The 17,272-nt window shown below is 40.3% G+C and overlaps 1 protein-coding gene across 5 annotated transcripts in view; it reads right to left on the bottom strand.

The window, feature by feature from the left end:
• Positions 1-6,571: 6,571 nt before the first annotated feature.
• LOC111238948 (breakpoint cluster region protein-like) overlaps positions 6,572-17,272 on the bottom strand; it is an 81,368-nt gene continuing 70,667 nt past the window's right edge. For 4 of the 5 annotated variants that reach the window (XM_022768683.1, XM_022768682.1, XM_022768681.1 and 1 more), the window contains 14 exons: positions 16,706-16,871; positions 16,431-16,550; positions 15,931-16,006; positions 15,578-15,682; positions 15,075-15,149; positions 14,518-14,615; positions 13,635-13,766; positions 10,826-10,885; positions 10,383-10,492; positions 9,238-9,377; positions 8,411-8,545; positions 8,170-8,275; positions 6,837-6,999; positions 6,572-6,661 (listed from right to left, as the gene is read on the bottom strand). In XM_022768683.1, coding sequence (XP_022624404.1) covers positions 6,572-6,661; positions 6,837-6,999; positions 8,170-8,275; positions 8,411-8,545; positions 9,238-9,377; positions 10,383-10,492; positions 10,826-10,885; positions 13,635-13,766; positions 14,518-14,615; positions 15,075-15,149; positions 15,578-15,682; positions 15,931-16,006; positions 16,431-16,550; positions 16,706-16,871 — 1,576 coding nt within the window. The remainder of the gene's footprint in view (positions 6,662-6,836; positions 7,000-8,169; positions 8,276-8,410; positions 8,546-9,237; positions 9,378-10,382; positions 10,493-10,825; positions 10,886-13,634; positions 13,767-14,517; positions 14,616-15,074; positions 15,150-15,577; positions 15,683-15,930; positions 16,007-16,430; positions 16,551-16,705; positions 16,872-17,272) is intronic. The other variant, XM_022768684.1, reaches the window with a different exon arrangement.

Raw genomic sequence — 17,272 nt, forward strand, 5'->3', positions numbered from 1 at the left:
AGGGGGGGGGGGGGGGGCTTCTGGTAAACAGTGACGTATAGACGGAATAACCGATGACAACACGTTGGAGGGAAAACCATAAAGAAAAAATAAAGAGTTTAAATTAAATGAAATAAATCACACAGTCTATACACTCAGATCTATAAAAAAAAGTCGTAACCGGAAGAAGATCCCCTCTGCATTCACTTGCATACCCTCCACCAAGTGTTCATGGTTGGTTGCATGTGCAAATAACTTTACACATTATTAAAGTGGAAGGCAGACAAATAGACCTTTCCAAAGTATCTCACATACAGTATATTATAGGCTATGTATTATATCATATTATATATATATATTTTTCTTTCTATCTAGCATTTTTCTACCTTTTTCCTTCCCTTTTTTGTCTTTCTCTCTCTTGCGCTTTAGATCCACTGAGGTCATTGCAGTGCTCAGATCTCATGTCTGTCTGGTTGGTTAATGCTTGTTGATACAACTTTGAACAGTGCACACAAATGATGAACAAGACTAGGGAAGTATTACTAACACTCATGTTTCTTATGGAGAAGTTTACCCAGTGACAGGAGTGAAGCTGCGGTGCACGTCAGCATGAGATTATAAGTCAGAACATGATTCATCGTTTTCAGATATGATTGTCCAATTGCAAGCAAAAATGTGTTGGATGATTTCAAAACGCAGAAATGTTTCCTGTGGTTGTTCTCCCACGTCAACAGGTTTGTAATTGACAAAAGAACATGGACACAACATGGAGGTAACACACAAATACGAAGCTGTTGTTTCTTCAGTCAATGAAACATTGAAGCAACAGCATAGACCTGCATGAATAATGTAAACCATCAACGTCAGGATGATATTTTAGGCATCAAGGAAAAACCCCATCAAAGAAAATGCACATACTGTGCACAGTTGACCGACACTGTAGTACTCCATCAAAGATGAGACGGAAGATGCATCAGATGGAGTGGAGCTGGATTCTTTAGATGTTCTGTTCACAAATGTGGCTGCCTGTTTATCCATCTGGTGAAATGTAAATCAATCCTCAAAGATTTCTGCCAAGTGCGACCACGGCTCATTCAGCACACTCAAGCCTCCGTGTCCTTCCAGATGGCTTTCAGAGAGGCACTAGGGCAGCATGACACTGCTGCTCATACCGCTCAGTCTGGAAGACAAGGTGCCAACTGACTTTTCTAAATGATTTGCTTTGCCTCTTGTTTTGGAGCAGCTACATCACCTTTGCAACATCAAACCGGTGCTGTAAAGGAGAAAGGGCACCAAAGCCCTGAAAGCACTTCACGGAGGGAAGTGAAGAAGAAGTGTTGTTCCAGCATCTATCAAACACGCTACACATCCTCTTTGGTTTTTAGACAAGAACAGTGTCAGTGGTATGAGTATGTTGGAAAAAGGTGATTCTGACACAGCATGTAAAAGAACCTCAACCACACATTACTAACACATTGTTTGTGACTCAAGATCAACATTCAGTGACAAGCTGAACCTGCAACAACCAACAATCAGCCAGTAGGGGTCACTCTTCTGTCTTTGTCCCTGCTGCTGCAATCCAGCGGAGAGATTTTAACAATATGCATCTCATCTCCACTTTCAATGAAACACAGGAGGATATGTCAGTGAACGTGCACCAGATACCAGAGCCAACATGTGTCAAATTCAGATGGTCTTCAGAACGGTCCTAAACTTTGACTCAGGCAAGCTCAGTGTAAAGAGGCTAAATGTATCTGTGTAATTTTTAAGTGCTGACTGATATGACTCCTAAGTGATGTAAGGTAAGGACAACAGTTACCCACAATTCCTTCTCTGTCAACAGCAGGCTGCATCACATCAGTCGTCACAGCTTCATATACTCTTTATGATTAAGACAACCTGTTATTCATTGTATAGTGCTCGCATACTTCAATAAACTGAAATATCCAAGAGGAAAAGCTTATAAGAGATTTCCCTGCAATGAATGTTGGCAATATTAATATACAGTATGCTATGTGGGATGTTATTCATTCAAATCTAGAAAAGTGAAATAAGAACAGTTACATTCTAAGTGAGATATTCATCTTTGGAGGTAATATGAAATATTTGTGTTTTTCCAAAATAGAGAACACAGGGGTCTACATAAGAATAAAACATTTTAAAACAAGTTTACTGGCAGAAGAATCATTTAAATTTGTCTATTATCATTCATTATTACTTTCAAACTCAAAGAGAAGTCTCCCTGCTCAGCTACAGGACTGCACTGTTTTATGAATGATATAGTGATATAGTGTTTATTGTGAATATTTGGAAGATTCACAGTAATTTGATTGTATTCATGCCAAATCCATCATCCATTTGTTCACTATCCAAGCCTTTTCCAGGTCGCCTCTATGACAGATGACTGTTGAAGTGGTTAAGCTTAAGAAGTCCCCCCTCTTAAAAAAAAAAAAAAAAGAAAAAGAAAAAGAAAATCAAACATGTAAGTCTATGTAGATACAGGAGATTTTATTTAACATTTTTGTGTACAAACATGGGCTGCAAATGCCTTCCAAACATGTTTTCCCTCAGAATACAGTATTCCTTTGTACAGTTCTACAAGCAGAACATTGAATATTGAACAGGAACAAGAGTCAAAAAATTTGCAGAAGGTAAAAAGAGAAAATGTTCGTGGTTGGTCAGCAAGTCTCATCCTCAGCTTTACGTTGTATGTTCGGATAGAACAAAACAAACCTCATTCAATGTCAGAACAGTGGCAGCAGAGGGGCAAAGTATTACTTGTAGTAAGGAAATGTAGTGATTATTACCAGGGTCATGTACAATAAATGCGAGAGGTTTGTAATTTTCACGTAGAGCAATATGTTCCATACTTTCAGGCTATTGCACAGAAAAATTAAACCGTCTTTGTTGTATTTACTTTTTCACGAACTAAAGGACAGAGTATGGAGGGAACTGTATGATGGAGGGTACATGCAGTTACACTGACAATCAACAGACCAAAACAATGCAGATTTTAGAGTAATATAAGACTCTTTTCTCCTCTACCACATACCGACAGTTTGGCTTCTCAAAGAGACTAGAGGTGTACCGGCTTGATCAATCTCGGCAATCATACGTCAGTTGGACGCCACAATAAATAAAACGGAAACCAAATTATGTACTCTCTAGTATAATACATATGATACAACTCTATGGAAAAGTAGGAGAAGTTTGAGTTATGTCAACTCACAGAATCTACCTTTGAAAGTTGACAAGAACCTGCGCCTGCTATTCAGTTATCTTAATCAGATAGCTAAACAATCACAGTGGCCAGTCTGTTGTACAACACAAAGAACTACATGAGATGAGCCGACGATGCAGGAGTCTGGGGGGGGGGGTTGTACACAGTGGTTGTGATTCTGGAACAAACAGCTGTGACTTTAACGGGATGTTCGATAAACATACTGACATAACTTTCAATTCTTTCCCCCAAAAAAGGTACCCCATATAAAGACCATTTAACCATCAACATTAGTTTTCGATGACATGATATCATAAATAAATAGATCCAGTAGACCTTCTCATACCAAACTGGGTCAAAGCATAAATAAATAAAAAATAAAAGGCATTAAAGGAGCTGTTTAAGAGCTAAAACAAAGACACGGGCAAGAAATTCTGTCCTTTGCCCCGTTAAGACTGACATTAACACAGTTTGATTTACAGCATCACAGTCAGATGAAGGTGGGGGGCATGTTCCAATAGGAGCTAAGACCATGCTTAAGTTTAAGGTCCTGTCTTAGTCTTTAAGAGATGAAAGGTGTGTGGCTGTCCTCAGCAAAGGCAACAGGAGACTCAAGAACATCTCCAGCATCAGCGTTTCTTTTATTCATTTCTTTTTTCACTGACATTTACCACAGGCGCTAAACCAAAGGAACAGTGTCGAGGCACGATAGGGTAGAGTAGTGTAGGCAATCAGGACTTTTTCTAAAGGTGATGCACAAATGAAGGAATTCATGAACCGTGGTTTCATTCTCTGTCTCACATCCTGAATTATAGTCGATGAAAGACTGTGAGCATGCTACATAGGCCAAAGATAGTGGAAGTACACAATGGCAGTAAAAAACACACACAAAACCGTGTTGGAACTGAAGGCATGAACACTTTCAGAATAAAATCTCGACAGTATTGTTCATTGGAATGAGTCAATTGTGGTGTTTCATCTAAAATCTATAGACCAAGTTGACGTCAGGCAACACAAAACATCTTTTGAGCATCAAATTCTTGTTTGGGTTTCTTGACGGGCGTTGATATGTATCCAAAGGGAAAGATTCCTCTTGCCATTAAAAGTCTAAAGACATTCATGTAAAAAACTGAAAATTTGTTACTAATAACACTTACTCACATACGCCTTCCTGTGATATCTTACAAGCCCTTCTCAGATCCATTCAACTCATCAACTGCTTTAAGTTTTAAGACTTTGATATAAAGTCTATGGGAAACCAACCATGACATTAATACTTAAATGGGCCCGTGAACGATTGTACTAACATAAACCAGATCGTCATGCGTTACCAGCATCCCAAAGCCAAGTCTGTGATGACACCTTTGCAAACAGAACAGAAATAACGAGAACACAAAGAAAAAACTAATGCCAAATAAAAACATGCCTGCATGTTAAATCAAGGACACAGAGATTAAACTTAGAAATTTGTCATTTAGGTACCAAAAAAAACCAAAAAAAAAAACCTTTTCTTTAACTTGGCCATTGAGCTGGAACACCTTCAGGCTTATCAACAGTTAAAGGGACGAAGAATTAGTAGGACATTAGAGAGAAATAAAAAAAAGACATCAGGAGAAGATGAAACTAAATAAGATTCCTTCATTAAACCAACAGATATGCTCTTCAATGGACATAAATGCCGAGTGCTCAGGTCACTTGAATTGTAATACAGTAGTTCTAACATTGCATGAGTGCACTTCTGCAGCCACAGATTAGAGGAGACAACGCCATATGTGTGTGTGTGTATGTGTGTGTGTGTGTGTGTGTGTGTGTGTGTGTGTGTGTGTGTGTGTGTGTGTGTGTGTGTGTGTGTGAGTACGTGCTGTATTATGACATTGCATAATGTCTACACTAGACAGGCGATGGTCTCTGGATGCGAGACGTTCTGCTGAGGAACACCCAGCAGTTAAAGAGCTTGTGCCTTTTCCACAGCAGCATACAGTATGTAACTACAATGTGTGTGTTACCTTCATTAATAATATCTAAATGAGTAATTGATAGGCTGGACAGAACAGCTGAGTAGTTTCTAGAAGATCAAGGCTAAATCCTGCTTATTTACTGCAAGACTTGAAGTCAAGGCTAAGACCTACCACTTTCTTAAACCCAAGAAATTCACATAAAAAACAAACCAATTTATCCCCCAGCCCGAAAATAAATTACAGTAATAGCAACAATGATTATACTGTTAAAGAAAAAGAAAAAAAATACAACTTTAAGATTATGTACATACTGTATCTGTAAATACAACTGCTTCCTTTTTTCCTAGAAACAAACAAACAAACAACATATTAATTTGGCAAGATGTCCTATGTTACAATAAGAAGGACATTTCGTCAGCAAAGATATGAACACAGACAACTCCTATGTTAGAAAATATATTGCTTCCTGGGTATTTATGCTGAAGACTACCATGAGACACAAACAACACAAATAGAGGAAATTTTCTTTTGTAGTTAGATAAACTGCAGGCAGTCGGATCGCAGTGTATTTCTAATCATCGGGTTCCTTTTTTTCTTTTTTCTTACAGTCCTTCTTCATGCCGTAGAGTTTGTCTCTGACTCCAACCGGGTTTTGTTTACGTTGTAAACATCTGAACTTATAGGAGTTTTGCTTCCCGCGGGTTTTTGTAACACAAAGAAAAAAAAAATCCAGTAAGGTGGCAGCTCTGGATGTACACTTTAAACTCCAACAAACAGCACAAATGTCTCCTCTCGTCTTCTCAGAAACAATGCACTGAGATTATGTAAGACACAATTTGAATTTTCCTCAACCAGACATGTAGTAATGTTTGACATGGATAAGCATATTTTGCAAGAGTCTCGACTTGATGATTGTCCCAAAAAAAAAAAAAAAAAAAAAAAAAGCCCACACAAATAGAGAACAATGCCCGAACACAAAGATACATGGAAATTGTGATTTGTTGGCAAGCTAATTCCATGAATCAAGAAAGACATGTTTCATTCTCTTCAGCTTCTTGACTTAGGAACCACAACTTTCTACAAGCTGTAAAGGTTCAATGTAAAGACCAACAAAGGGCAGGCTGGAGAAATGTAGATGGCAGATGTACCCACAACATCAATGAAGGTACAAGGAATCGTACTTAATATGAGCGGTATGAATGCAGAGGACCTCACATCCTCTGACCTTCAGAGGCCCTATGGCGCCCTCTTGTGAGGCAGGGCGGACATCGCCAGAGACAATCCTTAACCAGCTGCAAGAGCCTAACGGAGTTCGGTCATTCAGTTCAAAGACATACTACTACAGGCTCACTTTGAGCCAAGGTCCGTCTCTTTTTCACTCCCTTACGGTCAAAGTGTCAGGTAGACGTTAGCTCTATACTTCAGTGGAGAAGAGGATGCTCTGTCGTTTACTGTCCGGGGTGGGGATGGTCTCCAGCTGGAGGAAATACAGCAGCACCTGGACCTGCAAGGGCATAAAAAAAGAAAGGGTGGGTGGGTGGTTGAGGGTAATGACAAATTTGCTAAATAAAAATTATGTTTTCGTTCTTCACGTTTACAATTTTCAGGAAATTTTTTTGCAAAATCAAAGAAAAAAAATTGCCAGAGGGAACAGACGGAAGATGATCTGTGGGCCTCACCTGTGCCATAACTTCCAGGGACCAGCTGTCCCCCATGCTGATGGGTTGCGTGGGGTTAGTGGGGATCTTGCTGTCCTTCTCGGCGGGCCTGAGCAAAGTCGGCCCGAACACCGTTGCCAGGTTGTGGAGAGACATCTTGTTGACACTTTCCTTCTCTGCCACCCTGGGGAGAGGAAGAGGAGGTCCATAAGTGATGTATATAGAGGACAAGACCCGATGCAGCTGATGTTAATGTGCAGTGATGGAGTTGTGTTTTGAGTATGAAATTATGTGAATATCAGAGATGCTAAATGTCCTAATTCCTGCAGAAGAACGTTTCTAGGACAGAAAAGGACAGTTGTCCACTCTAGGTAGGATTCAGTCTCATTCTGTTGACAGTACATCAGGCCTGGCTTATTTTCACATTGACATTTTGGGGACAATGCAGGTGACAGCAGTCAGAGCTTCCTGTTTTGAATTCCTGAAAAACTATTAATTTCCCAACCTTCATTAGTGTCTAGACAGAAAATCAAACAATGTTTTTATCCATTGATCATTTCAGTTATTTCATAACTGAAAATGCCAAACATTTGCTACTTAATGCTTTCGCCAATATCAGGATTTTCTGCTTTTCTTTGCTTTATATAATTGAAAAGCAAATCTATTTTTATATCGAACTGTTGGTTGGAAAAAACAAAGTATTCAAAGGCTTGATCTTGGGTTCTGGGACATTGTGATGGACAACATTCACCATTTAATACTACATTTAATGTAACAGTGAGTGAGAAATTGTTTCCTTATTATGACTTAACATTTTCCAATGCTCTTGATAATCGAGCTATATCCTTGCACCATCCATCACATACTCGTGCAATGCTTTTAAACAGATGTGAGCATTGTTGGTGCTCACATAACGTTGGAGCCTTTTGTCATTCGAAGTCACCATGGTAACCAGAAGACATTTTGCTGTTGCAGTTGAATGACATAACACAACAGTGACTGCTTTTGCTGTAATAGTATAAGACCAGCACCAGTGAGGCAAGCCACTGAGATGAACACTGCACACTACCTTACACCACCTTGAAAACAGTGCGTCGTCCTGAAGTGACACTGAGATAAACTGGGCAAAATTGTAAGTTTTTAACATTATAAGAACCAGTCTTAAATCAAATTAAAATCGTTCTGGGATCTTAACGTATCCATTTTGTGTGACTGTCATTAAATGCACTTCCTGTACGGCTTTTTTCTTTTTGTTTTGCATGTATCCGCATTCCTGTCTCTGTGTGTGTGTGTGTGTATTTGCACATTCATGTCTTCATATTACACAAGCACATGTGTATTAAGTTGTTCATACCTCTTCAGGTGATCCAAAAGGAAAAGGAATGTGACCAGGTTGGGTTCTGGCAGCGACAGCAGTAAGTTCAACATGCAGCTCTCTTTGGCCACACTATCAGACAGAGCTGAAGGGAGGAAAATAAAGGGGTTTTTATATATACAACCACTCTAATGATTAGTGATTGATTGTTGATTGTTTATTTAACTAATAACAAAGCTGTGTGTCGATTATCGATTATGTCAACAGCCCATTGACTTACTGATGCCGCCTGCAAAGTTGGGATAGAGCTCATCAGTGAAAAGAGGTTCTGGCAGCTCTCTGAAGTACAGCTTCAAGGTCCCGGCGATGGCATTGACGTCCATCTCACTCATCATCACTGACACATCTTTATTATCTGCAGGAGAAGGAGACGGCAACAACATGAAGTCAGGAGGGTGAGCGACGACAAAGAGAAGTGACAAGGCAGGGAAACACCTCGGCACAAGCAGGCAGTCGCCCTGTTACTGTCAGTGTCACATCAGAAGGAGATCTCACCCACTACACAAAAGATACTGTACATTCATTTGCACATACAGCCACATATAATGCAAATGCAAGTTAATGAATGTGTTAGTCTATAAACCCTGTTAATCATTTCACACCGGAGAAAATGCCTCATTGTGACAAACTCTCAGAGCTACGATAATGATCAGCTGATCAATAGAGATAGAACGATTAGAAAAAGGATTTCCTCACAGCGATGGTCAGCTGTCTTCCCTAGAAATGCATGGCAGTTGCAGTATTATAACCACAATATGTAGTTGTATAAATTGTAAATACCGCACATATGCTAAAGCAATTGAATCTTTTAGTGCTATCACCTATCAATCTATCAGATGTAAAGTTCTTTTAGAATTCCATCAAGATACTTCCTGGGTATACAAAGGGTACAAGGGGATTAAAACTGGAACTGCTCCATGGAGAATGAAACTGGATTTTAACAGAAATATGGGCAACTTCTACAACATGACAGATTTTATTTTAAAGGCTTTATTACATAAAACCTGCGCAGAGGATGCACTGTACATGAACAAAGGCTGTACTCACTGGTATCAAAGGCCGTCTTCAGGGCCTGAATATCAGTGGCCACCCCTGACACTCGGTAGATGCCCACCTCCTCCATACCCCTCCTTTCAATCTCCTCTAGGCACTGCCGGACAATGTAGGGAACCTTGGAGCGCTCTCGCCTACAGAGAGAGAAACACAAATGTCAATGACCACAAGCAAGCCTTTTATATTATGTAAAACATTTACTAGCATCAATACTGAAATCAATGATGAGGCACAAAATGTCTTGTTTATTGTGACAAAAAGGGCAAAATGCAGGAGAAATAGCTTTTGCACTGCTGTGATTACTGGAAGGCCTCGTAATGCCTCTGGCTCTTTGCTTGTGTTTCTGTTGAAATGTTTTTTTTTAAATCTACAACGCTAATTGATTTTGTCTGGTAAATCTAGTTAACCCACTTGTTATCTTTAATCCTCAGTAATGTCAGTGATCAGCAACAACAGCAAACAAGCGAAACATTGATGCTTCCACGAGGCCTACATGCTTTCTCCCCCTTTCCCTTCTGTCTGCCTCCTCCTTTTTTTCTACTTCCTTCAACCAAAGAAATTAAAGCGACTAAGTGTTCACGATAAACAAACATTTAAGTGCATAGTCTCTGAAAATTGATTTTTATTTCTCAGGAAATAAAAGGGAGTCTGGAGGACAGAAAATCAATCTACATATTATGTTTTATACCTGCTAAAAGTCAGTATGTTAGCATGAGGAAGAGCAAGCTACAGTTAAGGATAAGACTCAGAGACACTTGGCAGTCTGTACAGAGGATAATGTGGATTTTTTCAATGCTGCTGAGAGAGTAACAATTTGTTTCTTATAAAGAGCCACAGTCCTGGTGAAGGACAATCATCCATCCAACTGGAGATGTCAGCTAGGCAAACAAAGTACAGTAAAAGACATGACAAACTGCACCATCAGCATAACACTGGGATATGAGGAAAGAAACAAAAAGATAACGAGCATAAAAGAAAAGGAGGCCTAAAATAGGGACCCTAGGAAGGGCACTGAAGAATATGTATGCGCCCATGACTCCTGATAGAAGTAAGGACAACAGTTTGGAGGTAAACAGTAGAGGTGGCGAGATAATTAGTCTGTAATTGAGTGGCTTCTGTCTATTTAAATGTCAACTCACTTGGTCACTGTGGAGATCTTGACTCCAAACACACCCATAGGTTTCCGCGAGGGCATCCTCTTCAGGCTGAACTCTCGGCTGGTGAACTTCATGGAGAGTTTAACCTCAATCTGACACGGGAAAAAAGGGCTTAGAGTTAAAACAGGTTTACAGTGTGAGTCCAGTCTACAAGCCTAAAATCCATCTGCTACAGCTTTCCACGATCTTGAGGAAATCCTCAAATGTTCAAACCAGGTGTAGACTTCACAGAAATAAACTACTAAACCACATCCTGGAAATGGTTTAGTATATTCCTCACTGCTATGTGCTGCTATAATATGAATATAAGGCTGTACTGGAGCAAATAGTGACACATTATTTGAGTATTTAACCGCTGGACATGGTACAAAAGTAGAAAATGCAGCAATGTGGTGGAAAAGGTCTGATTAATGTGATGGACTCACCCCGTTCATGGGAATGACTGTTCTCTGCCAGTCTTTGCCTTGGAGAGTCTGCGGGTCAAGCTTAGTGGAGGCAACACAAAAGGACAATATACGTTATTTAATTATAACTATAAATATATTTCATCACATCCACACCATGATGCTGGGGATAATAGGTCACATTCAAACAGCTGTTGATCCAATAAGATCACGATTAGTAAACTGTTCAAATGATCTAAGATCATGCTGGGGGACAAGTGTGTTGCTCATCTTCATCAAGATTATGTTTTATTTCCTGTTCGTTTATTCATCTGTTTGTTAGTTAGCAGGTTATCTAATCAACCACTACGGCTACATTATTTTTTCGAATGTTTATTTGCTTAGTTATCTTCACATACTGTTGCCTTATTTATGTACCGCTCTCTTATGTCAGAATAGCAGTGCATTAAGTTATAACTGCATCAAATCTTCCCTCTGTTATAGTGGAATGTTTTCAAAGGTGTTTTACTGTTGAGTAACTTCCCTTTACTGTTTTTTTAAAAAAAAATATTATTTGTTTAAAGAGAGTAAGTTCACACTCAAATCTACAGAGACAAGCCATCTGGGGCAATAAAAGCTGGGTACAGACACACACACATACACACATCTGACATAACGAAGCAAACAAACACACATACACACACACACACAGACACACACACACACACACACACAGACACACAAACACGCATGCACGCACACACACACACACAGACAGACACAGACACAGACACAGACACACAAACACACACACAGTATACTTCACGTTGTATGTTTACCTAGGCTAAGCCCCATCTGGTTGCGTGCGAAGCTGGATCATGTTTCTCATAACTGAATCTTTCACTGGTGAGAGCGCTCTTTGGTTTGAGCCATTTATCGACACAGAATTACATTCCACTAAAAAACAGCAAGGCCGAGAGAGCTCCTCTTGCTTCCCGATAAAAATGTTTGAAGAGCTCAAGTTTTTGGCCAAACAAACATGATTTTATCTCCTCCAGCCCTCAGCCCAGTGCTGTTTAACCACATATTATTTACCAATAAATCACAGATCTGTGAAACCTAAACCCCATTAAATGCTGAAACGAAGCCAAACGTACGAGCAGGGAGCGTTTACAACACAGCACATCAAGATGGAGACAGGCCTACACCTAAGAGGAATGTGAAATTTAAGAAACAAAGGGTCCGAAACAATGTAAAAAAGATTGTTAAATTTTACTGCTTTCATTGTTATAAGATTATAATACTATTAAAAATAATTTCGCATTCAATTGTTGCGTACACTCTTAGTCATACGGGGGGGGGCGTTTCATATAAAGCAAGGATTACAATACACTCATGTATTAAGTTTGAGCCGTTAACAATGTGGCAGTGGTAAAACAGTAAAACTAGATGGTAAAATGTGGGATTTATCAGCCACTGTGGCTTCTGCTGAAGACAGGAGCGGCTGTTTCTTGCCTTGGATTTATGAAAATCCTGCTCAACAACTTTCTCACCACTCCGGGTGGTTTGTCTGGAATGACATCATCTGCCAGGAGGTGATCATTGTCACAGGATTACCAGAGGAACCACTAGGTGGAGCATGTGACCGTAACTCACAGTCTGGCAGACAATGAGCAGCTTGAGGAGACTTGTCCAAGTGTAGATTGTCTGCTCCAATTTGAACAAAGTGTTCAGGATACAGACTGGACAAACTGAAGACTGCTGTTATGAATTTAGTGTGCATACAGTGTGACACAACATGCAGATACTGTTACACCATTGTTCTCAATGAGCCATTCATTGAAACTCATTTAAAACAGTGCAGGCACAAGAAAATAGGTTATTTCATGTGTCTCAGATGCTAAGAGGAGATCGGTTTGTGGGTTTTTGTGGGTGTAAAGCGAAAGAAGCTTACAGCAGTGTCCATATCACATGTGCGCACACACACACACACACACACACACACACACACACACACACACACACACACACACACACCTGCCATGCTGGGGGTTGCAGGAGCAAGAAAAGGATGTTTTTGGTGGCTGAGGATCAAAGCAGAGACTCGTATTTCAGGCTAAATCTTTCTGTCTCTGCCTGCAGCATTTTTGTCTTTCTCCTGAGTGACACTTGGCATTATCCTGCAGGCTGGCGTCATCTTGGCAACCTAATCACCTGCTATCTAAATTTGCTATCAACACGCAATCTGTCAATCCCATGGCCAGACTCCTCTGGACAGTGTCTGTGTTTGTTTTGTTTTTGGGAGTGTAACCAGAATTTTGACATTTTTATGGACAGAACACTTGACAGTATTGATGTATCTTCCACCTGTGCAGGATGGCATCGCTGTTGCTCAATACCCATTACAGACCCTGGACTGTGATGAATGTTTTAACCACCTAAAACCTGGCAGCGAAACGATGGATCAGTGGCATGAAAAGTAAAGCTTTGTGTCAGTCTATCAAAAAAAAAACAAAAAACTGCGGAACATTCCCTCGCTTCAGTGTGTAAATCTTAACTGAGCAGGAGAAATTACACTCACTGACGGGCACTGAACAGATGTTTTTCTCCATTTAACCAACCCCTAGCTCACCATTATATATTAGGGTAATTAATCTAATCAGCCAATTGCTACATGATGCACACTCAGTCATTCACTGAGCAATAACATGCATTTCATGTTTTGTGGCAGTGGTGGTGACATAACTGCCTATCACCAATGAATCATAGTATGTCTGCTGAATGGAGAAGTGAGGGGGTGGGGGTGTGTGTGGGGGGTGTTGGTGGTGGTGGTGGTGACGTCATGTCATACCGGGATCTGTCCTTTCCCCATGATGCGGTCTGTGCTCTCTCCATCCTCTTTGTTCTGCTTGGTCTTGTTGTAACACTTCTCGTAACAGAGCAGCCTCAGGGTCTGAGAGCCCTCCAGCTCAATCTCAAACTCCTGAGGGGAAGAAAAAAAAAGAAGAAAAAAAAAAAAAAAACATCTGTTGTGAGGAGATTCATTTGCAAAAAAAAAAGAAAAAAAAAAAAGACAAGCGCGGAGACAGGAATAACAACAGGAATGACAAAGATAATGACAAACAAGAGATTATACCTCCAGAAACGCCAGTATATTTTAATCCATACATCCCACCACAGGAGCACAGTACACCAACATTCCCTGTAATTATGTAAGGGAGCTCTCTGCATATGGTTTGCACATCGTTCTGAGGCCCACACTGTGTTGGTTCACTTAGCATTTGGACAGATGTGAGTCATCACCAGCAGCTCCTCATTAGCTGATATTATTTCCACTTTGCTGAGCAAAATCCTCAAAGAGTCTTTGGGTCACACTGTGCTGCAGATGAACCCGTCCACTGACTGTGTCTCAAAGCTTCTTGTTCCTCTGTAGTGCTAACCTCACATATCCAGCTGTGTCATTAATGCATACATGTTCGCGTGCTTGCATGCGTATGCGGTATGCATGTGTATGTGTGTGTATGTGTGTGTGTTTGATATATGTTTGCAGGGGCTGCAGATGCTCGGTGTGTGTTCTGTTAGACATCTTGTCATTACTCAGAGATGGACAGCTAACTGATTACAGGACCAGATGTCAGATACATGACAGGCAGCATAAACTGCACCAAAACTCCTTTTCATCCCAACTGGGAATATGTAGAGTTGCATGCGTATATTAAAAACCAGTCTCCTACCTCATTCCACTTGGGTTCAGTGGTGTATCGATACACTCTCGTCTTGGCTTTATTTGAAAAGAAGCCAAAAGAATCCACCTCCAATGTGCAGTAGAGATCTGACAGAGAGGAGAGGATTGAAAAGATAAAACATTGATATGGCTACTGAAATGTTCTTTGTGAATGCATTACATTTGCAACTGAACTGGCTGAATGCTCAATGTTATCCCCAGAACTAGATCAGCAAATTAGGAATGAGTCATTCATTCTTTCAAACATGTATGTCCATTCATTAGATATATACAATCCAGCAAATATACCAAACCAGCAGCTAAAGACATACTTGTGAAGTCCTACAAATCAACCAGTTATTCAAGCGGTGAAACTTGAAAGTCGAACCTAAAATGAAAGTAAATTTGACAGGAAACACGGAAATTCCAAAAGTTTCCACCAGAAAGAAAACTCCATGGTCACATTAAAGTTGAGCTCTCTCTCTCTTTCTCTCTCAGGAACTCATTTTGTCTGATTTGATCTGCATTTTCTGTTGTTTGCATGAAGGCTAAAGGTGAATGACTCACTCAAGCTCTGTTTGAGGCCGGAGGCGGAGTGGACGATTACATTCAAGAACCCACAGAGACCGGGGGATTCATCCTCTGGAAAAACAGTCAGCGAGTAGAGAGCGAGAAAGAAAAAAATGAAAAGAAAAAAAAAGACAGTGAGGAGGGATTAGAAAAGCATGCAGATCTCTGTTTGTTTTGGAGCAGAATGAGACATGGAAGGAAGCAATAAAACTGCACTGTACAGAATAAAATGTGGCTTAAATCCCTTTGTACTTTTCATCCTCATTTTACCCACAATGATTTATCATTATCATTTCTTTCCAGAGCAATTTTTTTTTTTTGACAATGTTTGATTAACAACAGGGATGCCATACAACCATGAAAACACAAACACACTTCTAATGTTCCTGTGGAATTTCTACTAAATCCAACATCCAAACACACTAAATGCTATCGTGACAACTTTTAGGAAGAACTATATTTCGGAAAAAAACTTTCAAACACAAAACTTTACACCTTACCTTCTTTATTGATGCTGAGTGGAATGTGGTGGACGGTCTGCAGTTTGACACAGGAGCTGGTTAACATTTGCAACTCCATGGAAGTCAAGGAGGATGTTTTAAAGCCTTGAGGGGAGACAATAAATTTAGACGGTAAATGACATCGTAGATCACAAAGAGCATGTATCTTATTGGAGTTTTCTCTGTGTTTTCCTGAGGCCAAAACTTTGGTGTCTGTTTCTCCATTACAAGGTTCTTGGAGTAGAAGTTTCTAACGTACATGTATCTAGATTTTGTTTTAAAATGTGTCAAGCACCTAAGATATATTTTTTCACATTGAACATTGTTCAACATGACATTTCTGGGACACTTACATTTCTTCTGCTGTTCTTTGATGATCTCCTTCCACTCTGCACGTTCATAGTCAGAAGAAATCAGGAAACCGTAACTCTGAAATATGAACCCACAGAAAAAAAAGGCTGTTATTTCTGAAGCAGAATGAAACATTAAGAGGACACATCTGCACATTATCTGTGCAAAAATACAAACTCCAAATTTAAAATGCTGCAGTTTTACGATCTCATTCAGACAGCTTAAACAGATGTAGGATTTCATAAAGCAACAGCTCAGTACTCATACATAAAGTCTGAGTAGAAGACAGATTAAGGAGAATTAATCTTAAGGAAGATCAGCGAGGGAATATTGTGCTGGTAATGAAGTGGAGGATGACAAAAAAAAAGCAGTAAAATGAAAAGAACAGATGAAATATGGAGAGGAGCGTACAAAGGGCAGGAGAAGGATGATGGGGCAGACATGACGATGAAAAAAGGAGAATGAGGAAACAGGGGCGGTTTAAGATGGAGAGCGTCACCACCTTGCCGTTCTTGTTGTAGACTCGGAGGGGCATACTCGGAGATGTTAACAGGAGGAGAGACTCCTGTTCGGACAGCTTCTTCCTGAGACGGTCGATGACTTTTGAACCCTTGTTGGCTCTCTGAAATCAAAGAGGGGAAAACAATTGGTGCGTGTACCTTGATATGAATCCCTGCTGTGGTGTGAGAACCTGACAATTAACGAACCATTTTTGAGTTTCAATTAAAGTGAGAGAATCAAACAAGGCATCCGTGCACGAGTGCGTATGAGCGCTACCTTCTCTCTCTGAATCTCACTGCGGAGGTGTGAGATTTTGACCTTCATGGCGTCGAGCTCTTCATCGGGGACCTGGGGGATGGTAAGTGGTTCGGTCTCCTCGGGGCCCTGGAAGGTCAGTTCAGTCAGGGGGATGTACCACTTACTGTCGTACTGCTGGTTTTTTCTGCAGTGGCAGGAGGAAGGGGGAAAATGACAGGGGATGGATGGTGAAAGGTAGAGTGGAAAAAGAGGGATGTGAGGGAGGTATGACAGGAGGAGCGGGTTGATGATGATGGATAAAAATGGGGATGAGTTGACAGAGGAGGCAGCGTGAAGAGAAGAAAAAACAAGAGAGAGTCAAGTGAGAAAATTGGGCAATAATTCTTGGCTGTCATCTTGAGGAAAATCCTACTTTGAATGACAATGAGTTTTACAAATTGTAATATTTTGATGAGGATTCTCTTATAGATGTCAAATATGTGGTGATGACTCATTCTAGTGCTTTCAAGATTGCTTCTTGTCTGATATTTTGTTCTGTACCTTAACTGCCTCCAAGATCAGTGAAATGGACTTAAAGCAGCAGAG

The sequence above is a fragment of the Seriola dumerili genome, unplaced genomic scaffold, assembly GCF_002260705.1.
Source record: "Seriola dumerili isolate Sdu_G_001 unplaced genomic scaffold, Sdu_1.0 BDQW01001815.1, whole genome shotgun sequence".
In the NCBI taxonomy this organism is placed as follows: Eukaryota; Metazoa; Chordata; class Actinopteri; order Carangiformes; family Carangidae; genus Seriola; species Seriola dumerili.